Raw genomic sequence first — 19,458 nt, forward strand, 5'->3', positions numbered from 1 at the left:
TTTTCAAGAGTGTTTTGGCTATTCTGTATTCCTTGATTTTCCATGCGAATTTTAGGATCAGTTTCTTAATTTCTGCAAAGAAACTAGCCGGGATTTTGATAAGGATTACACTGAATCTGTAGATCAATTTGGAGAGTACTGCTATCTTAACAATGTTAAGTCTTCTGATACATGAACATGGGATGTCTTTCCACTGACTTAGATCTTCTTCAATTTCTTTCAACAATGTTATATAGTTGTAATATTCTACGTTTTGCACTTTTTTGTTGAATTTATTCCTAAATGTTTTATTATTTTGATGCTTTTGTAAATGGAATTGTTTTCTTAATTTCATTTTCAGATTATTCAGTGCAGGTTTATAGAAATACAACAGAATTTTGCAGATTGATCTTGTATCCTATCACATTAGTAAACTCATTTATTAGTTCTACTAATAGAACTAATTAGTTTTTATGTGAATTCCTTACGATTTTCTAAGTGCAAAAGCATGTCACCTGTGAATAGAGTTTTTGTTTTTCCCTTCCAATCTGGATGCCTATTTTTTCTTTTTATTTCCTAATTGCTCTGGCTGTTAGAATAGAAGTGGTGAGAACAGACACCCTTGGCTTGTTCCTTATCTTAGAGAAAACTATTCAGTTTTCCACCACTAAGTTTTATGTTAACTGTGGGTTTTTCATAGACACCTTTTTTTTTTTTTAAATTGAGGATGTTCTCTTCTATTCCTAGTTTGTTTAGTGTTTTTATCATGAGGGGCGTTTGATTTTGTCAGTTGCTTTTCTGCATCTATTGTGATGATCGTGTGGCTATTGTCTTTATCCTATTGATATAGGATATAACTGATTTTTTTCTAATGTTAACCAACTTAGCATTCCTGGTAAATCTTACTTGGCCATGGTATAAAATCCTTGTTATATGTTACTGGATTTGGTTTTCTAGTATTTTGTTGCAGGTTTTGTGTCTGTATTTATTTAATTTAATTGGGGTTAAAGAACATATTTTGTACCATCCGAATTCTTTTAAATGTACTCAGGCTTGGTTATTGGCCTAGTATCTGGTGTATCTTGGATAATTTTATATGTGCACTTGAGAAGAATGCGTATTCAGCCTTTGTTGAGTAGACTGCTTTATAGAAATCTAGTTTGTGTAAGTGTTGTTCAATTCTTCTATTCCCCTGTTGATATTCTTCCTAGTAATTCTACCTATTATTGAAAATGGAGTTTTTAAGTCTCCAATGCTTAGTGTTAAATTGTCTATTTCTCACTTTGATTCTTTTGGGTTTTGCTTTATGTATCTGGGGCTCTGTTGTGTGTATATGTTTATAATTGTCATATCTTCCTGATGGGTTGACACTTATCATTATAAAATATCCCTTTTCTTCTTTTTTTCTGATATTAGTAAAGCCACTCCTGCTTTCTTCTGGCTGTGGTTTGTATATCTTTTTCATTCCTTTATGTCTTATCTTTGATGTATAGTGTGTCTTATAGTAACATAGAGTAGGATCTATTTTTTTATCCAGTCTGACACATCTCTCTGCCTTTTTATTGGATTGTTTAATCCATTCACATTTTGTTTTCTATATATCTTGTGTCTATATCTCATATAAATATTTTGTTTTCTGTATATCCCATGCCTCAATTACTCCCATTGAACTCCAGCACCGTGAATCCAACTGCCTACTGGACATTTTTGTTATGACTTGCAGACACCTCAAAAATAAACACATCTAAGATTGAACTTCCCTTTTTCTCCAAAGCTTGTTGGTCTTTCTTCTTATACTCCATATTCTGGTTAGTTATATCCAAGTATCTAGTCACCTAAGCCAGGAATCTGGGAGCTTTCCTCAGGTCCTCCTCCCTTCTCAATTCACATTAAATTGTCCCGAGAGCTGGCCTTTTTCCATAATGTCTTTGCCTTAATTCAATTCTTTACTGTTTGCTAATCTTCCATCTTTCCCCACTGCCGATCTATTCTCCACATGGCAACCAAAGTGATCTTTCTAAACCACAAATCTGATTATTTAATCCCTTACCAAAACCTTTTCATTAGCACCACTATCATCTACACCCATGTTCTCCAACTTCAGTCATTTGAGCACTACATTCATGACTTTGCCATAATAACCACCATCGTCATCATCAGTATCATTATTTGCCTACCTAGGTTTATTTCAAAAGGCAATGTTATAACTGGTGTTCTTTATCTTTAAATCTCTTAGCACCAAGCAATACTGTGCACATAGAGGCACTTATTAAATAACTGATTAACATATATGGGCTAGAGACAGTGTCTATGAAATTGACTGATGGATGTATTCATCACATATAAGATAAAATTTGTTTATAAAACACAAAACCTAAACAGCATCAAAAAAGGTAACATAGACAGTAATATCACTGCCCTAAAATCAATCAATCAAACAAACAAACAAAACACTGCAGAAGTGCCTCCCAAACAAAGAATATTCTCCTATGAAAAGCCATTTCTCTGAGTAACTGGCCTGTTTTTCTTTTCTGAACAATGAGAAGTTTGTGATACAGCATGTTTACCTCTTTCTCTAGGCCTGATAAAATTCAGTCTGTGGTGTAGTGACTTTACGATTATGAAAGGATAAAAAGAACATAAATGTCTATGTATTTATTCCCCTTTGCCTTTTTCTATCTGACCCATATTTTTCTTTTGCCCTGATATCATTATCTTACAAAATGAAACTTATATTTCTTACATTTTTATAAATATCTCAAATCATTTTAGGAAAAAAGTAGGGAATAAATAAATAATAACATAATAAAAATATTCTTAAGTATTTACAAAACTACCTTCTTACATAATTTAGTAATAAACAAAAATGAAGATTCATGGTAATATTGTACAAACTCCTTTCTGTATGTTTATCCACTCCTGGAAACACGGAAACATAATCAGCTCAGATCATACCCCAAAGTGAGTATCTACTCTTATTCACATCAAGTTGAATTCCATTTCAGATGAAGGAGATTCTGGTGTGGCTCGAAGATGACCACACAGTCCCCTTGGGTGTCCTGAGCATGCAACTGCTCAAAGCATTTAGCCTCATTTTCAGGATGCTAGCCCGGGAGCTCAGCTCACTATAAACAACAATGTGCCTGATGTCTAAAACACTAATGCATTGTGTCTGAGATACAAGAATTTGCTGCTTCCAGCCATTCAGTCTTGTTAACACAGCCAGTTAATTATTAGCTTTGAATTTCACCGTGAGAATGTCACAGAAGCCAGAATCTTTGACTATTAGCAGGTGAAATTCAAACTAGTCACCGGACATTGGCACCACCTCAAACGTGTTCTGTTTACAGCCTTAAAACTTTCTTTGACTGGATCACGAAAACTAGCAGTTTCCTACACATATATCATCACTGACGGTCACTGGATGACCAAAAATATACTGTGAATCAAAAGAAATCTGTGATTTAATTTTTAAGTATAATTTCGTGGAAACATCTTCAATAAGGCTATTTAATTAAAAAGCAATTGTTTAACAAAGAATTACATCATTGGATTAGTGTAAACACTTAGACAAATGCATCCATATTTTGGTTTGAATTAATCAATTACATTATCATTAGCAGAATGGTCAGAGAGACCGATGGAAAAAGAATATAAGAACTCAGAAAAAAATACATATAAGTATTTGGGTGACTTACCATTTGGGAAAAAAAGTTAGATTCCCTAACTTGCCAAATGCCAGGTGGATTAAATATGTAGAAAAGGAATTCATAAAAGTAGCAGAAGAAAATATAGGTAAATATTAAAAAAAACCCAAAATTATAAAATGTGTTTTTTTAAAAAAAAAAAACAGAGTCAGAAACCATAAAAAGATTTCATTTCATTAAAATTTAACATTGCTACATCTAAACAACACCATAGAAAATCAAAAGGCACATAACAAACTGGGAAAACATTTGTGAAATACATAATAGGATGTTGAAATATTTCAACTTCAGCAACCAAGGCAACATGTGCCAATTACCCATGTTCTAAATGTTTTATTAAGGGAGTTTCTGAAAACCAGTTTTGCAACACTTAGCCACTCATTTACTTTGAGAGAATCAAAGGGTTGGAGTTGAAGAGGCTAGAAGTTGGAGTTGAAAGAATTTATTTAGAAAGAGTTGTTGATGTACTGTGGGTAACAACCATGTACTTAGTCCTCTCAAGCCGAGAGAGAGATACTTTAAGAAGACTTCTCAAGGAGCTTGGTATGTGCTTGGAGCTTGGTATGCACTTCCTGCAGTGTGTAGGACAGGATGGACTGGTATTGACTCAACTCAACCCTAAATAAAAGGAAGCCCAAAAGGGAGAGACAGGCTGAAGCAAATGTGCAAGCAAACCAGAGAAATATGGGAAATAACTCCTCTCTTCCAAAGAGCAGGTCGGGTTTTTCCATAACAAAAAGAGCAGGTTTGGGTTTTTCCATAACATCTTACGGGAAAACCCGAGTTAACTTTTTGGCCAACACAATATATGATCTGGGGAACAGATACAGAATCCACAGTGTGATTATCATCTAGCGGTTATTTTTAAAGGGATCAAGGAGGCAACATCAGGACATCAGCTTTGGATAATTCAAACCAAATCTCCCACTGAAGACAACTGAAAAATCTAAATAAAAAGCATTTTTTAAAAGTCACTGAAAGTGCTAAAAAGCTAAACAAACGGTGAGAAACTACCTGCTAAAATCCTGGAAAATCTATAACCCAGTGTGGTGAGACTAGCGTTTGAAACTCTGTCTTCCCTAAGGCATATGCCTAACCAGCAAAGGCAGCTGAGAGGCCAAGCAGTGATTTTCTCAGGCTCTTGGAGACAGAGGGAATTATAAGAAAGAACCCAGCCCTGCAAGGACCAGACTAGCGTTTGAAACTCTGTCTTCCCTAAGGCATATGCCTAACCAGCAAAGGCAGCTGAGAGGCCAAGCAGTGATTTTCTCAGGCTCTTGGAGACAGAGGGAATTATAAGAAAGAACCCAGCCCTGCAAGGACCAGGACAGGACAAATTCCCAAGGCAACCACTCATGGGTTTAATCTGAATTCTAAGAGTAAGGGTGACTGTAAGTAAACCAGTCTTGGGACTTGGACTTTTCCAGGTGGCCAAGAAAATCTTAAGCACTAAAATTGGATAAAGTTGATACTGTGTTAGTAGTGAGCCCAGAGGCCAAGCAGAATCAAATAAAGTAACTGGCCTCAAATTTTCCCACAGATAACTTTACAAAAACAATATTCCACATATACTCAAAGAAAACAAACCTTATAAGGAAATAAGATAACATGAACAAAACCCTGTACAAATAAGAGACAACAGAAAGAGACTCTAAGAGCTATGTATTATCAGACGCAGGCTATGAAAGAAGTACGGTCACTGTATTCTAGAAAATAAAATCTTGAAATGAATCCAGAAACTATAAAAGTGATATAGCAGATTTGATAAAGAAACAAATTCTAGAACTGAAAGATAAGAAGAAAAAATATTAAGAACTCAATGGACAGGGTGAGGGGGTGAGTGAAATGCAGGGGATTGAGAAGTATGAACCTCCAGTTATAAAATAAATAAGCCACAGGCTTATTTATAAAATAAATATACAGCACAAGGAATATGGTCAATAATATTGTAATAACTTTATATGGGGACAGATGGTTACTAGAGTTATTGTGGGGATTGGTTCATAATCTATGCACATCACTATGTAGTACATCTGAAACTAACATAGTATTGTAGGTCAATTATATCTAAATTAAAAAAAAAAGAACTCAATGAATCGGATCATGTACCATGATGTGCTTAAGTTTAATATTCAAATGAAGAATTGGTTTAATATTCTAAAATCAATGTAATTCATCATATCAACAAAATAAAGGGGAAAATTGTGTCATTTCACTAGAATCATAAAAAACATCTGATAAAATGCAATATCAATTTATGATAAAAACTCTCAATAAACTAGGAGCGGAAGACCTCCTCAATCTGATAAATGTCATTTATTAAAAACCAATAACCAACATCATACTTAATGGTAAAATATTAAGCTATTTCCCCCTAAGATTGGGAAAAAGGCAAGAATGAACACTCTCACCATTTCTATTCAATGCTGTCCTGAAGGTCCTACCCATTGCATCAAAGATAAAAGGCAAAAATATTGAAAAGGAAGATGTAAAACTGTCTCTACGTTCAGGTAACATCATTATTTATAACCTCAGAAATCTACAAACAAATATTATATATATATAAAAGTGAACTTAGAAAGGTAGCAGGATACAATGTCGCTATAAAAAAATTGTATATATTTTTTACTAACAGCAAATGTTAGAAAAATAAAATTTACAAAAACAATTTCATTTACGGTAGCATCGAAACTCATAAAATATTTAGGAATAAATTTAACAAAAGATATGCAAACCTCTACAATAAAATGTCTAAAACATAGCTGAGAATTATTATTTTAAAAAGTGAAATAAATGGAGAAATAGACCATGTTCATGAGTTGGAAGATAGTACAGTATTAGCATTAGGATAAACATAGAGATTAATGAAACAGAATAGAGAGTACAGAAATAGATCCACACTTAACATGGTCAGTTGATTTTTGATAAAGATAATGAGGCTGTATACAGGGGAAAGGGCAGTCTTTTCTACAAATGGTGCTGGAAGAACTGGATATCATTATGGAAATAAAATGAACATCACTCAAAAATTAACTCAAAATGAATAAACAACCTAAATGTAAAAGCTAAACCGATAGGGACTCTCCTGGTGGCGCAGTGCTTAAGAATCCACCTGCCAATGCAGGGGACATGGGTTTGAGCCCTGGTCCGGGAAGATCCCACATGCCGCAGAGCAACTAAGCCCATGCGCCACAACTACTGAGCCTGCACTCTAGAGCCTGCGAGCCACAACTACTGAAGCCCATGTGCGTAGAGCCCGTGCTCCGCAACAAGAGAAGCCACCACAACGGGAAGCCTGCGCACCACAACGAAGAGTAGCCCCCGCTCACTGCAACTAGAGAAAGCCCATGTGCAGCAACGAAGACCCACGGCAGCCAAAAATAAATAAATAAATAAATAAAATTAAAAAAAAAAGTTAAACCGATAAAAATTCTATAAAAAAACATAGGAGATAATTTTTGTGACCTAGTGGTAGGCCATGATTTTTTTTTAGATAGGAAATAAAAAGCACATGCTACAGAAAAAAAATTAAGATGGACTTTATCAAAATGAAAAAAGCTTTGCTGCCTGAAAGACATGATTAAGAAAACAAAAAGACAAGCCACAAAGTGGGAGAAAGTACTTGTAATACATGTATCTGATAAAGGACTTATATCCAGAATATATAAAGAACTCTTACAGTTTAATAAGAAAAACAACTCAAAGAAAAAAATGGGGGTAAACTATTTGAACAATTTACAAAAGAAGATATACAAAAGGCCAATAAGCATGTAAAACGCTGCTCAATATCACTAGTCATCAGGGAAATGCATATTAAATACACAATGAGATACCACTACACACACATCAGAATGATCAAAAATAAAAAGATTGATGACACCAAGTGTAGAACAACCAGAAGTCTTATACGTGATGGTGGAAATGTAAAATCATACAACTCGTTTGAAAACTGGCTGTTTTTTAAAAAAATGTTAACATTTTTATGTGTAGCATATGACCCAGCATTCGCTAGGCATTTACCCAAGATAAATGAAAACATGTCCACATAAAGGCTTGTGCATGAATGTTCATTGCAGCATTATTTGCCATTGCCAAAAATTCAAAATGTCCGTCAACAAGTGAGTGGGTCAACAATCTGTGGTACCTCCATATCATGGAATATGACTCAGCAATGAAAAGGAATGAATAACTACTATTTGCAACATGGATGAATCGCAAAATCATCATGCAGGGTTCAAGCAGCTGGACACAAAAGAGCACATACTGTATGGGTCTATTTTCATAGAATGTTAATTTATCCATAGTAACAAAATGTTGCCTGAGACCAGGGGTGCAGGGTTGGGTAGAATGCAAGGGTACACAAAGAAATTTTGGAAGGAAACAGAAGTGTTCTATATCTTGATTGTGATGGTGGTTTCATGAGTGTAACCATTAAAACTCATCAAATTATGTATATATACACAATTTTGTGTTTGTGTAGAAAAAGCGTTCTCACATACTCCGCCTACATGGTCAAGCAGTTAACAGCTCCCTGGACAATAAGCAGTACATTGCAAATCCTTGAATGCTGCAGTTTTGCACTGAATTTCTCATTATTTTTTCAATACTTCCTATGAGAAAGTATACATATACTAGACAAAAATTAAGGCATTAGAAGATTTTCGATATGGAAATAGTTTACTTTAAATGGACATTTTTTTTAAATGAATTTAATCAGCAGGGTTTTTCTTCCTACTGTTAGCTAGCTTGACTTTGATTAAATCATTGTTATTATCCAATTTGTTACAGCACTCCAAAGCATTCATTATCTGTGGTTGAATTATAATCATTTAAAAAAGCGGTCAGGGCATTTGTACCACATATGAAATGTTAAACTTACGGAAAACAGCCTCACTTTGTTTTTAAAGCAAACTGTTGAAGAAATTAAAACTGTTCATCTTCTAAGAAACGCAAACTCTCCACTCTTAAAATGGACTGTTAGGAACTTCCCTGGTGGTGCAGTGGTTAAGAATCCACCTGCCAATGCAGGGGACACAGGTTCGAGCCCTGGTCCGGAGTGATCTCACATGCCACAGAGCAACTAAGTCCGTGCGCCGCAACTACTGAGCCTGCGCTCTAGAGCCTGCCAGCCACAGCTACTTAGCCCGTGAGCCACAACTACTGAGCTCATGTGCCACAACCACTGAAGCCTGCAAGCCTAGAGCCCGTGCTCCGCAACAAGAGAAGCCACAGCAATGAGAAGCCTGCGCACCACAAGAGTAGCCCCCACTCTCCACAACTACAGAAAGCCCGCGCGCAGCAACGAAGACCCAACGCAGCCTAAAATAAATAAATAAATAAATAAATATTTTTTTTAAAAAGAACTGTTAGTAATTAGAGAGCAGGGATTTCATCTTGGGGGAGGCGGCCCTCTGGGAGGAATTCAGGGGCCACTTGTCAATAATTAGCTTTCCTCCATTTTTCAGAATCACCTGGAGGGTTTGTGAAGCCTTATACTGCTGGGCCCCACCCCAGAGTTTCCCATTCAGTTCTGGGTTGCGGTCTGAGGAGTATTAGCATTTTCAGCAAGTCCCCAGGTAAGGCTGATTGATATTGCTGGTTTCTGGACCACACTTTGAGAACAGGGGTTGTCACAGAGGAAGAAGAGGGATTCTACAATTTATTGATGATGAGTATAACTTGGACACAAGTAAATGGGGAAGGAATGATATCCTCGTCAATGTAAGCTGCTCACTAATCACTCAAGGAGGTTTTAGGGAGGAACCAGAGTGTTTTCATGAAGTCCTTGGTAGCATTTGAGCTGCACCATGTATGGGACAGTAGAGAAAGGAGAAAAGTGCAGGTCAGGTGAAGGAGATATCAGGGGCAAAGGCTCAGAAAAGGCCTTGGAAAATAGAGAAAGTTGTCAGGCAACAATGAGGAATCTGATCAAATGGAAAGCAGAGGGGAGATGAGATTGGAGGGTGGTGCCAACTTAGGGGGACGCTCTCCTCCGTGGCCAAGGAGGGCACACTGTTCTCCAGAGTTAGAAGTTCTGTGTTCTGCGTGGTGCAGCAGGCCATGGCTTTAATGGGTTCTTTTTCCCCCCAGCGCTAGCCCTCTGCCCAGGCAAATCCTCTAACCACAAGTTCCCTCCTCACCGTCCTTTATTCCACCATTCAAACCCCATTCTTATTTCAAAGACCAGCTCAAGCCCTACGTCATCCTGTGTTCCTTCTTAAACACCCAAATTCACATTGAATCGCCCCAGCTCTGATCAACACTTGGCTAGACACTGTCCTTTTCCTTGACTTATATGTATTTCTCATCTGTTCAGCCAATCAGAAAATTTCCTCGAGGGACTTCCCTGGTGGTCCAGTGGTTAAGAATCTGGCTTCCAATGCAGGGGATGCGGGTTTGACCCCTGGTCAGGGAACTAAGATCCCACATGCCGCAGGACAACTAAGCCCGTGTGCCACAACTACTGAGCAACTACTGAGCCCGCACTCTAGACTCCATGCGCCACAACTAGAGAGAAGCCTGCGCATCGTAATTAGAGAAGCCTGGGCACCACAACGAAAGATCCCACATCCCCCAACGAAGATTCCGCATGCCGCAACTAAGACCCAACGCAGCCAAATAAATAAATAAATATTTAAAAAAAAGAAAAAAAGAAAATTTCCTCAAGACAAGAACCATCACCACACAACGCCCAGTTCAACACCAGATACATAATAAGATTTTTTTTTTAAAAACCTCACTACTTGATTGGCAAATTGCTAATATAATTATCAAAAACAGTTGTTTTATTGTTTTCTTTATGACAGCGGTACTCAAAGTGTAGTTCCTGGAGCAGCAGCATGAACATCTCCTGGAAATGTTGCTAGAACAGCCCAGTCTCAGCCCCCACCCAGACCTACACAAATCACAAACTGGGGGAGGGCAGTCATCTGTGTTTTGACAAGGCTTCCAGGTGAGGCAGACCCATGATCAAGTTTAAATACCACTGCTTTTTACAAGCCTGAAACCCCAAACAAATTCAGGCAGCTTATAAGGGCTTGTAGACAGTACAGCGTATAATTTTAAATTATAAAAATATTTTATATAGGAACAAAAAAATGATGTAAAGAGAAGACAAGGATAGGAAAACTTACCAGAGCCAGGAACATGCTTGGTCAACAAAATAATGTGAAAAATTAACAGAAACCTCAATTAAATAGAGTCAAGAGACCAGAAGGGGGAGCTCTCACACCTTGCCGGAATAGCAGCGCCCAACAAAAAGAAGAAAGTCTCCTCTCCTTTCCTGGCAAGGACTCAGCCAATGAAAAGCCATGGACTCTTTGTTTGCTACAGCCCTCCCAGCCTCCTTTTCCCTCTGTAATGCAGTCCCCTTCCCTTGCTGTGTATGGGATTGCTGACCCTGGATTGCCAGTCTCTGCTGATCCAAATAAACTCATCTTTGCTGGAGAAATACCTGGCGGTCTGTTTGTTTTGGGTCAACAATAAATACCCCCAAAGTCCTTTATACATGTTAGAGAACTAAGGCAGCACAATTACACAATTCAGTGTCATGAGACGAAAGAAAAGAATCACTTAGGAGAAGTACAACTATCTCGGGTAGTGAGACCTACCCACAGGTGCCACAGGGAGCGGCTGTGTAACGTAGAGTGTGATGTTCTCAACAAGCTTCCAGAAAGCACAATGAGTCTCCAAGGGCTGTTTCGCAATTGAAACTGAAAATGGCCACAGGCCAGATGAAATTCCACTGAGGGGACACCGCAAAGCAGGGAGACTAGCAGCTCTTGAATGTCTAAACTTAAACCAGGGAGAGACTGCAGGGCGCCTAGAACATGAACTGGAGGCCTCAGCCGCTTTCCCTCCACAGGACTCCTGACCTGCACACAGCCACGTGGCCCCAAAGCTCAGGGGCTGTCTTATTTATTCCTGACATTTTCCCCTCTCAGTTTAGTGAATGTGAAGCTACGGTGTAGTGTAAATTAGAGGGGCTGCCTTAGCAACCGTTTGCAGAGTAAATGTCTCCTGAAAGAATCCTTCTCTCACGCCACACAAGAGTTATTCTCTTTGTTTCCACTCTCCTCCAAACATTTGTCCCAGTGTTGAAACGCATGATGCCTAACATCTTAATCTTAAAATAACCTTTAATTAAGGTTAGCCACAAATAATTAAGAGGTTTGCTTTTCTTATTTGCTCCACTAGAGGAAAATTTAAAGTTGAGGACTCGGTATATACACTTGAGATGGCATTAACAAGTATGTATTAAATGTGAAACATAAAGAAAGCCCTGTCAGGGGCTTGTGGTTAATTTCTAATACGTTTCTATGGCCACATAATTTATATAAACACCCGGGAGAATAGGCAAATAGAACAAAATTTTATTTTTGTTTTATTTGATATTGTTTAGCTTTTAAATTTTGTTTTTCAAGAAAGCTTAAACATTATACAAAGTACTAATTAAGCCCCCAATCTCACAATTAGGAGCAGAAAGGATCCACAGAATTCTCCCTCCATAGAAATTACCCTGGAAAAAGAGGAATTGGGTAGTCTAATGTTTTAGGCAGAAGCCAGTAAACTTTTTTCTGTAAAAGTTTTAAAGAAACTTGAACTAGTAAATACAGTAGGCTTTGTAGGCCCTAGGGTCTTTGTCAAAGTACTCAACTCTGCCACTGTAACAAGAAAGCAGCCACGGGCGTGTCCACAAATGGGCACGGCTGCATTCCAAACATTTTTTTTTACTTATAAAAATAGGTGGCTTCCAAATTTGGTCCCTCTGGCCAAAGCTTACACCCTCTGGTTTTGGAATCCTTTGATCTTTCAGCTGCCTAGGGGAAAGGTTACCACAAACACCCAGGGGTAAGTTATCCAAAAAAGCCAAGTGACCCAAATTAGGAAACTCCTTCGCTAATCCCCCAGTGCCTTGTTAAAAACTCAGCCCCGCCTTTGAAATAACAGAGCTAGGCTGCTGGGATCTGTTCTCAATAGATTATTGGGCACTGTTTCTCTAATGATGGAATGAAGCCACGATAATACAGTTAGGGAAGCCACTGCATTTTCCCTGTCCATCAGGCCAGAAACCTCAGCTGCTGTGGATACCACTCCCCCACCAATCACCAGCTACCTCACCCCCTTGATTCTAGTGGCAGAGAGTTTGGGCATGCATCCCCTCCTCTCTGTGCCCACTATTGGCATCCTAACACCTTCTTCTGCCTGAGATGCACTGCAGACTTCAATTTATTGGGTTTCCTTCCTATCTATAGTTTTTCTCTGTCTGATGCATGTTTCTCATTGCTTCCAGATTGATCTTTCTGAAACTGTCACTCCCTGCTCAAACCTTCAAATGTTCCCTGTTATCTAGAGGATAAAATATAAGCTTAGTATATAACATTTAAGGGACTCCCTCCACAGCTTGACCCCAGCCTCCTTCTCCACAATATTCCCGACTCCACTTTCCACAAGCCGTGTGCTCTCTCTTCTCGTCTACAGCAAGTACAGCTAATTACCTCTCCAATATCCATGTTCCTCTTCTTCCTAACACAAGCCCTGTAACATTGGGTAAGACTATGTACCCACATAAAAAGACCTGAATTTCCTTCTCTATCTAATAAGAAGAGGTGACCAATGAGATGTAAAATGTCATTGAAGCAGTTTCAAGAAAAGAAATCTTTAAATGGGGTTTATGCAGATGATAGTTGCCTTTCTACCCTTCCCTACTTTTTTTTTTCTTTCTAGAACTCTGATACAATGGTTGGAGCTCCAGCAGCCATCTTGTGGCCATCAAGTAACCTTGAAGATAGAAGCCATGACCTAAGGATAGCAGGACAAAAATAGAGAAGGAAACTGGCTCAGTGATATCACTGAACTATTAAATCAGTCCTGGGCAACTTATCTATAGGTTACATGTTATGTGAGAAAAAAATAAAACCCTTTCTAGTTTAAGCCACCATTACTTCATGTCTCTGAAACCAGTAGCCAAAAGTAATTCCTGATGCAATGACTCTTTGCTTTAATCTTGCTATTCACCCTCTTCAGAATGACCTTATTCGCTCTACCTTCCATTTCTCCACCTTTCAAAATACTACTCATTCTTCAATATTTGGAACAAATGCTGACAAATGCTATCTCCTCCTGGATTACTCCTTTCTTCCACAGCAACCCAATACTTTGCTTTTCATCTGCGTAATAGCACTACTGGAGTTCAACAATAGGCCTTGCTGTCTACTAGCCATGAGAATCAGGCACATTATTTAACCTCTCCAAGACTAACTTCCTTCATCTGCAAGATGGGGATGGAGAAAGTTCTGAGTCATATTATTGTTGGAAAAAATCAATGAGATAAAGTACATGAAACAACATAATGCCTGACACATAGAAAGTACTCAGTAAATGACTGTAATTGTCATTATTATTGCCATTATTGTTGCGTCTCAGTTAACTGGCTATAGATCTGTCTCCCTAGCACAAAAGTACTTTTAGGGTGGAGCCAATGTCTCACTCTCCTCTTTAGCACCACAGCACCTATTTTATAGGTTGAATGAATGGATGAACAAATTAATAAATGACAGTATTGTACAGACCAGCCAACATGACAATGGCCAGGAAGGTGTAATGCACTTTCCAAAGGACTTCCCTTACACAACAGAAAAACTAGAAAGCAAACCTGATGAAGTCAAACAGACATTTTCTTCCCAATTATGGCCCATTCATTTGAAATATTGCTTAGTCTGCTTACCAAGGCTTTCGTCACTTGCAAGCCGGTGGAAGTGGCGACACACTGGTGCAACCCGAGCAAGCTCGTTGTGTGAGAGAAGGGAAAATATACAAATCCATATTTCCTCAGGCAGTAGTAGCCACTGTGAGAAATCAGTATCTCTTTTGTGCTCCTGGAACGGAACAGGAGACAATGGGTAACGAAAAGGTTAGCACAGAGAGGAAAGGTCATACATCTTCAAAACAAAAGAAATTAAATGCATGGCATTTGCACCCAGCACATATACTGCACGGAGACTAAGTATCTCTTCTCTTTTCTTTCCTTCTACCTATCTCAGCCTAGCTCATCGATGCACAACACAGAGCCCAGATCCCAAAGTTTGGAAACCAAAATGGAAACCATCAATAGAGAAACCCAACAGAAGACTTATTTGTTTATTTGGCCTTGCCACATGCGGGATCTTAGTTCCCCGACCAGGGATCAAACCTGCGCCCCTGCAGTGGAAGCGTGAAGTCTTAACCACTGGAGCGCCAGGGAAATCCCCAGACTTCTTAACCCCTCTAGGTTCACTGCCATGCAGGGCCTCACCTGCATTGGCTAACCACAGCGCAGGGTCTTCTATCTGGTCTCTGGCATGGAGCTGTCTACAAATATCACTGGTGGCTGGCAGGGAGGAGCCCTGGCCACGGTTCTGTGGTTCCCTGTTTGACTGCAACCCCACAGCTATGGCCCAGTCCACATCAGGGGGTGCATCCTCAGCTGCTGGTGCTGGAAAGGAGCCTTGAACTGATGAAAGGGTCTGTCACCAGCCTTCCATCCTCTTCCATGGATGACTCCAGTTTCTTGAGAAGTTGTGTTGCTATTGAGGTTGGATAAAAATCTAACTCCCAGATGACATTTTATTAGGAAGGTTTTAGACTTCCTCACCTTGGAGATCTCTCATAATATCCCACAAGACTGGGTCTCCATCTGGAACATCTATTCCCAAACTACGTATTCTCTGGAAAGTTGTAATCCAATTTCAACCCAGTACCCTTCTGGCTTTCAGCCTAACTCTAAGAATGATCATATTTCATGTCTTATGGTTGCTCACTCTATAACCTAATATATTCCATGGATAAGGCAGACATGATAAGTTTGTACTCTTGTCTCAATTCTTGAATAAATCTGAGACACTCACCTCCAATCTAGAATCCTACATGTCAATGTAGCAAAAATGTAACACGTCTCTTCTACAGCCTGTCCCTGTGTGTCTCATTCAAATAAACATCAATTTTACCATCAAAAATACTGCAAGCAGCAATTCAAATATTTACTGCAGTCTTTCTAAAAATATCAAAGGAGACCCAATTCCCATAAAATGTCTTCAACTCCTGCTTTCCTGTTTATTTCTCTTTCAAACTTCTCACACTCTGGATTGCCCCCGGGACTGTACTTCTTTCTCTAAGCTCCCCCAAAACTGTCCTCCCCATCCAGTTCACTCCAACCCCCCTGCCTTTATGAATTCATTATCTCCTCCTTTTATTAGTTTTATTCCTTCTGGTATAAAATCTTAGTGACCTATTTGGCTTCCTCCAATTCTGCAGCACTTTTCCCACAATATTCTAATCATTGACACAAATTTCTAGGATTCAAGAAGCCAGAGAGGCTGTAAATAGTCCTGTACTTACAGTTTGTTGTCCCTGCTACATGAAGTATTTGCATCTGAACTATATGAACAATATAAGCCCCATGGGAAACACGCTCTTTAATTACAGTGTGAAAAATACACTGTGTTATTACCCTCTCAGCCTTTCATCTAACTTAGGATTATGGATTTCACAACACTCAATATTTTTATTCTGTGAAGCTGCACTTTTTATCTTGGTGCTTAATGATAGCAACTTTGCATATTAGAGGAACAATGTGCCGAAATAAGAGAACAGACTGCCAGGGTCCCGGGATCCAGGGACAACTTCCCCGGGAGAACGCATGACGCGCCTCAGGCTGGTGCAACGTCCCGCCAGCCTCTGCCGCAGCAGGCTCACCCTGCATCCGCACCCCTCCCTCCCCCCAGCCTGAGTGAGCTAGAGCCCCCGAGTCAGCGGCTCCTTTAACCCAGTCCTGTCTGAGCGGAGAACAGACGCCCTCGGGCAACCTACACGCAGAGGCGGGGCCAAATCCAAAGCTGAGCCCCTGGGAGCTGTGAGAACAAAGAAGAGAAAGGGAAATCTCTCCCAGCAGCCTCAGGAGCAGCGGATTAAAGCTCCACAATCAACTTGATGTACCCTGCATCTGTGGAATACCTGAATAGACAACGAATCATCCCAAACTGAGGAGGTGGACTCTGAGAGCAAGATTTATTATTTTTTCCCCTTTTCCTCTTTTTGTGAGTGTGTATGTGTATGCTTCTGTGTGAGATTTTGTCTGTATAGCTTTGCTTCCACCATTTGTCCTAGGGTTCTAACCGTCCGTTTTTTTTTTTTACTTAAAAAAATTTTTTTTTGCTTAAAAATTATTTTTTATTTTAATAACTTTATTTTATCTTACTTTATTTTATCCCCTTTCTTTCTTTCTTCCTTTCTTTCTTTCTTTCTTCTTCCTTCCTCCCTCCCTCGCTCCCTCTCTCTCTTTCTTTCTTTCTCCTTTTTTCCCTTTTATTCTGAGCCGTGTGGATGAAAGGCTCTAGGTGCTGCAGCCAGGAGTCAGTGCTGTGCCTCTGAGGTGGGAGAGACAACTTCAGGACACTGGTCTACAAGAGACCTCCCAGCTCCACGTAATATCAAACGGCGAAAATTTCCCAGAGATCTCCATCTCAACACCAACTCCCAGCTTCACTCAACAACCAGCAAGCTACACTGCTGGACACCCTATGCCAAACAACTAGCAAGACAGGAACACAACCCCACGCATTAGCAGAGAGGCTGCCTAAAATCATAGTAAGTCCACAGACATCCCAAAACACACCACCAGACGTGGACCTGCCCACCAGAAAGACAAGATCCAGCCTCATATACCAGAACCCAAGCACTAGTCCCCTCCATCAGGAAGCCTACACAACCCACTGAACCAACTTTAGCCTGGGGACAGACACCAAAAACAACGGGAACTACGAACTTGCAGCCTGCAAAAAGGTGACCCCAAACACAGTAAGATAAGCAAAATGAGAAGACAGAAAAACACACAGCAGATGAAGGAGCAAGATAAAAACCCACCAGACCTAACAAGTGAAGAGGAAATAGGCAGTCTACCTGAAAAAGAATTCAGAATAATGATAGTAAAGATGATCCAAAATCTTGGATATAGAATAGAGAAAATGTAAGAAACAACAAGGACCTAGAAGAACTAAAAATGAAACAAGCAACGATGAATGACACAATAAATGAAATTAAAAATACTCTAGAAGGGTTCAATAGCAGAATAACTGAGGTAGAAGAATGGATAAGTGACCTGGAAGATAAAAGAGTGGAAATAACTACTGCAGAGCAGAATAAAGAAAAAAGAATGAAAAGAACTGAGGACAGTCTCAGAGACCTCTGGGACAACATTAAACGCATCAACATTCGAATTATAGGGGTTCCAGAAGAAGAAGAGAAAAAGAAAGGGACTGAGAAAATATTTGAAGAGATTATAGTTGAAAACTTCCCTAATATGGGAAAGGAAATAGTTAATCAAGTCCAGGAAGCACAGAGAGTCCCATACAGGATAAATACAAGGAGAAACATGCCAAGACACATATTAATCAAACTGTCAAAAATTAAATACAAAGAAAACATATTAAAAGCAGCAAGGGAAAAACAACAAATAACACACAAGGGAATCCCCATAAGGTTAACAGCTGATTTTTCAGCAGAAACTCTGCAAGCCAGAAGGGACTGGCAGGACATATTTAAAGTGATGGAGAAAAACCTGCAACGAAGATTACTCTACCCAGCAAGGATCTCATTCAGATTTGATGGAGAAATTAAAACCTTTACAGACAAGCAAAAGCTGAGAGAGTTCAGCACCACCAAATCAGCTTTACAACAAATGCTAAAGGAACTTCTCTAGGCAAGAAACACAAGAGAAGGAAAAGAACTACAATAAGAAACCCAAAACAATTAAGAAAATGGGAATAGGAACATACATATCAATAATTACCTTAAATGTAAATGGACTAAATGCTCCCACCAAAAGACACAGATTGGCTGAATGGATCAAGACACATATATATGCTGTCTACAAGAGACCCACTTCAGACCTAGGGACACATACAGACTGAAAGTGAGGGGATGGAAACAGATATCCCATGCAAATGGAAAGCAAAAGAAAGCTGGAGTAGCAATTCTCATATCAGAAAAAATAGACTTTAAAATAAAGACTATTAGAAGAGACAAAGAAGGACACTACATAATGATCAAGGGATCGATCCAAGAAGAAGATATAACAATTGTAAATATTTATGCACCCAACCTAGGAGCACCTCAATACATAATGCAAATACTAACAGCTATAAAAGGGGAAATCGACAGTTACACATTCACAGTAGGGGACTTTAACACCCCACTTTCAGCAATGGACACATCATCCAAAATGAAAATAAATAAGGAAACACAAGCTTTAAATGATACATTAAACAAGATGGACTTAATTGATATTTATAGGACATTCCACCCAAAAACAACAGAATACACATTTTTCTCAAGTGCTCATGGAACATTCTCCAGGATAGATCATATCTTGGGTCACAAATCAAGCCTTGGTAAATTTAAGAAAATTGAAATTGTATCAAGTATCTTTTCCGACCACAATGCTATGAGACTAGTTAAAAATTACAGGAAAAGATCTGTAAAAAATACAAACACATGGAGACAAAACAATACACTACTTAATAACGAAGTGATCACTGAAGAAATCAAAGAGGAAATCAAAAAATACCTAGAAATAAACGACAATGGAGACACGATGACCCAAAACCTATGGGATGCAGCAAAAGCAGTTCTAAGAGGGAAGTTTATAGCAATACAATCCTACCTTAAGAAACAGGAAACATCTCGAATAAACAAACTAAATTTGCACCTAAAGCAATCAGAGAAAGAAGAACAAAAA

General features: G+C 39.0%; 1 protein-coding gene across 1 annotated transcript in view; it reads right to left on the bottom strand.

Moving 5' to 3' along the window:
- Positions 1 to 19,458, bottom strand: part of LOC137227099 (uncharacterized) — a 91,665-nt gene that overhangs the window by 54,649 nt on the left and 17,558 nt on the right. The window contains exon 4 of the mRNA XM_067742443.1: positions 14,413 to 14,563. Within this exon, the coding sequence (XP_067598544.1) occupies positions 14,413 to 14,563 (151 nt within the window). The remainder of the gene's footprint in view (positions 1 to 14,412; positions 14,564 to 19,458) is intronic.

This window comes from Pseudorca crassidens, chromosome 7 (assembly GCF_039906515.1).
Source record: "Pseudorca crassidens isolate mPseCra1 chromosome 7, mPseCra1.hap1, whole genome shotgun sequence".
In the NCBI taxonomy this organism is placed as follows: Eukaryota; Metazoa; Chordata; class Mammalia; order Artiodactyla; family Delphinidae; genus Pseudorca; species Pseudorca crassidens.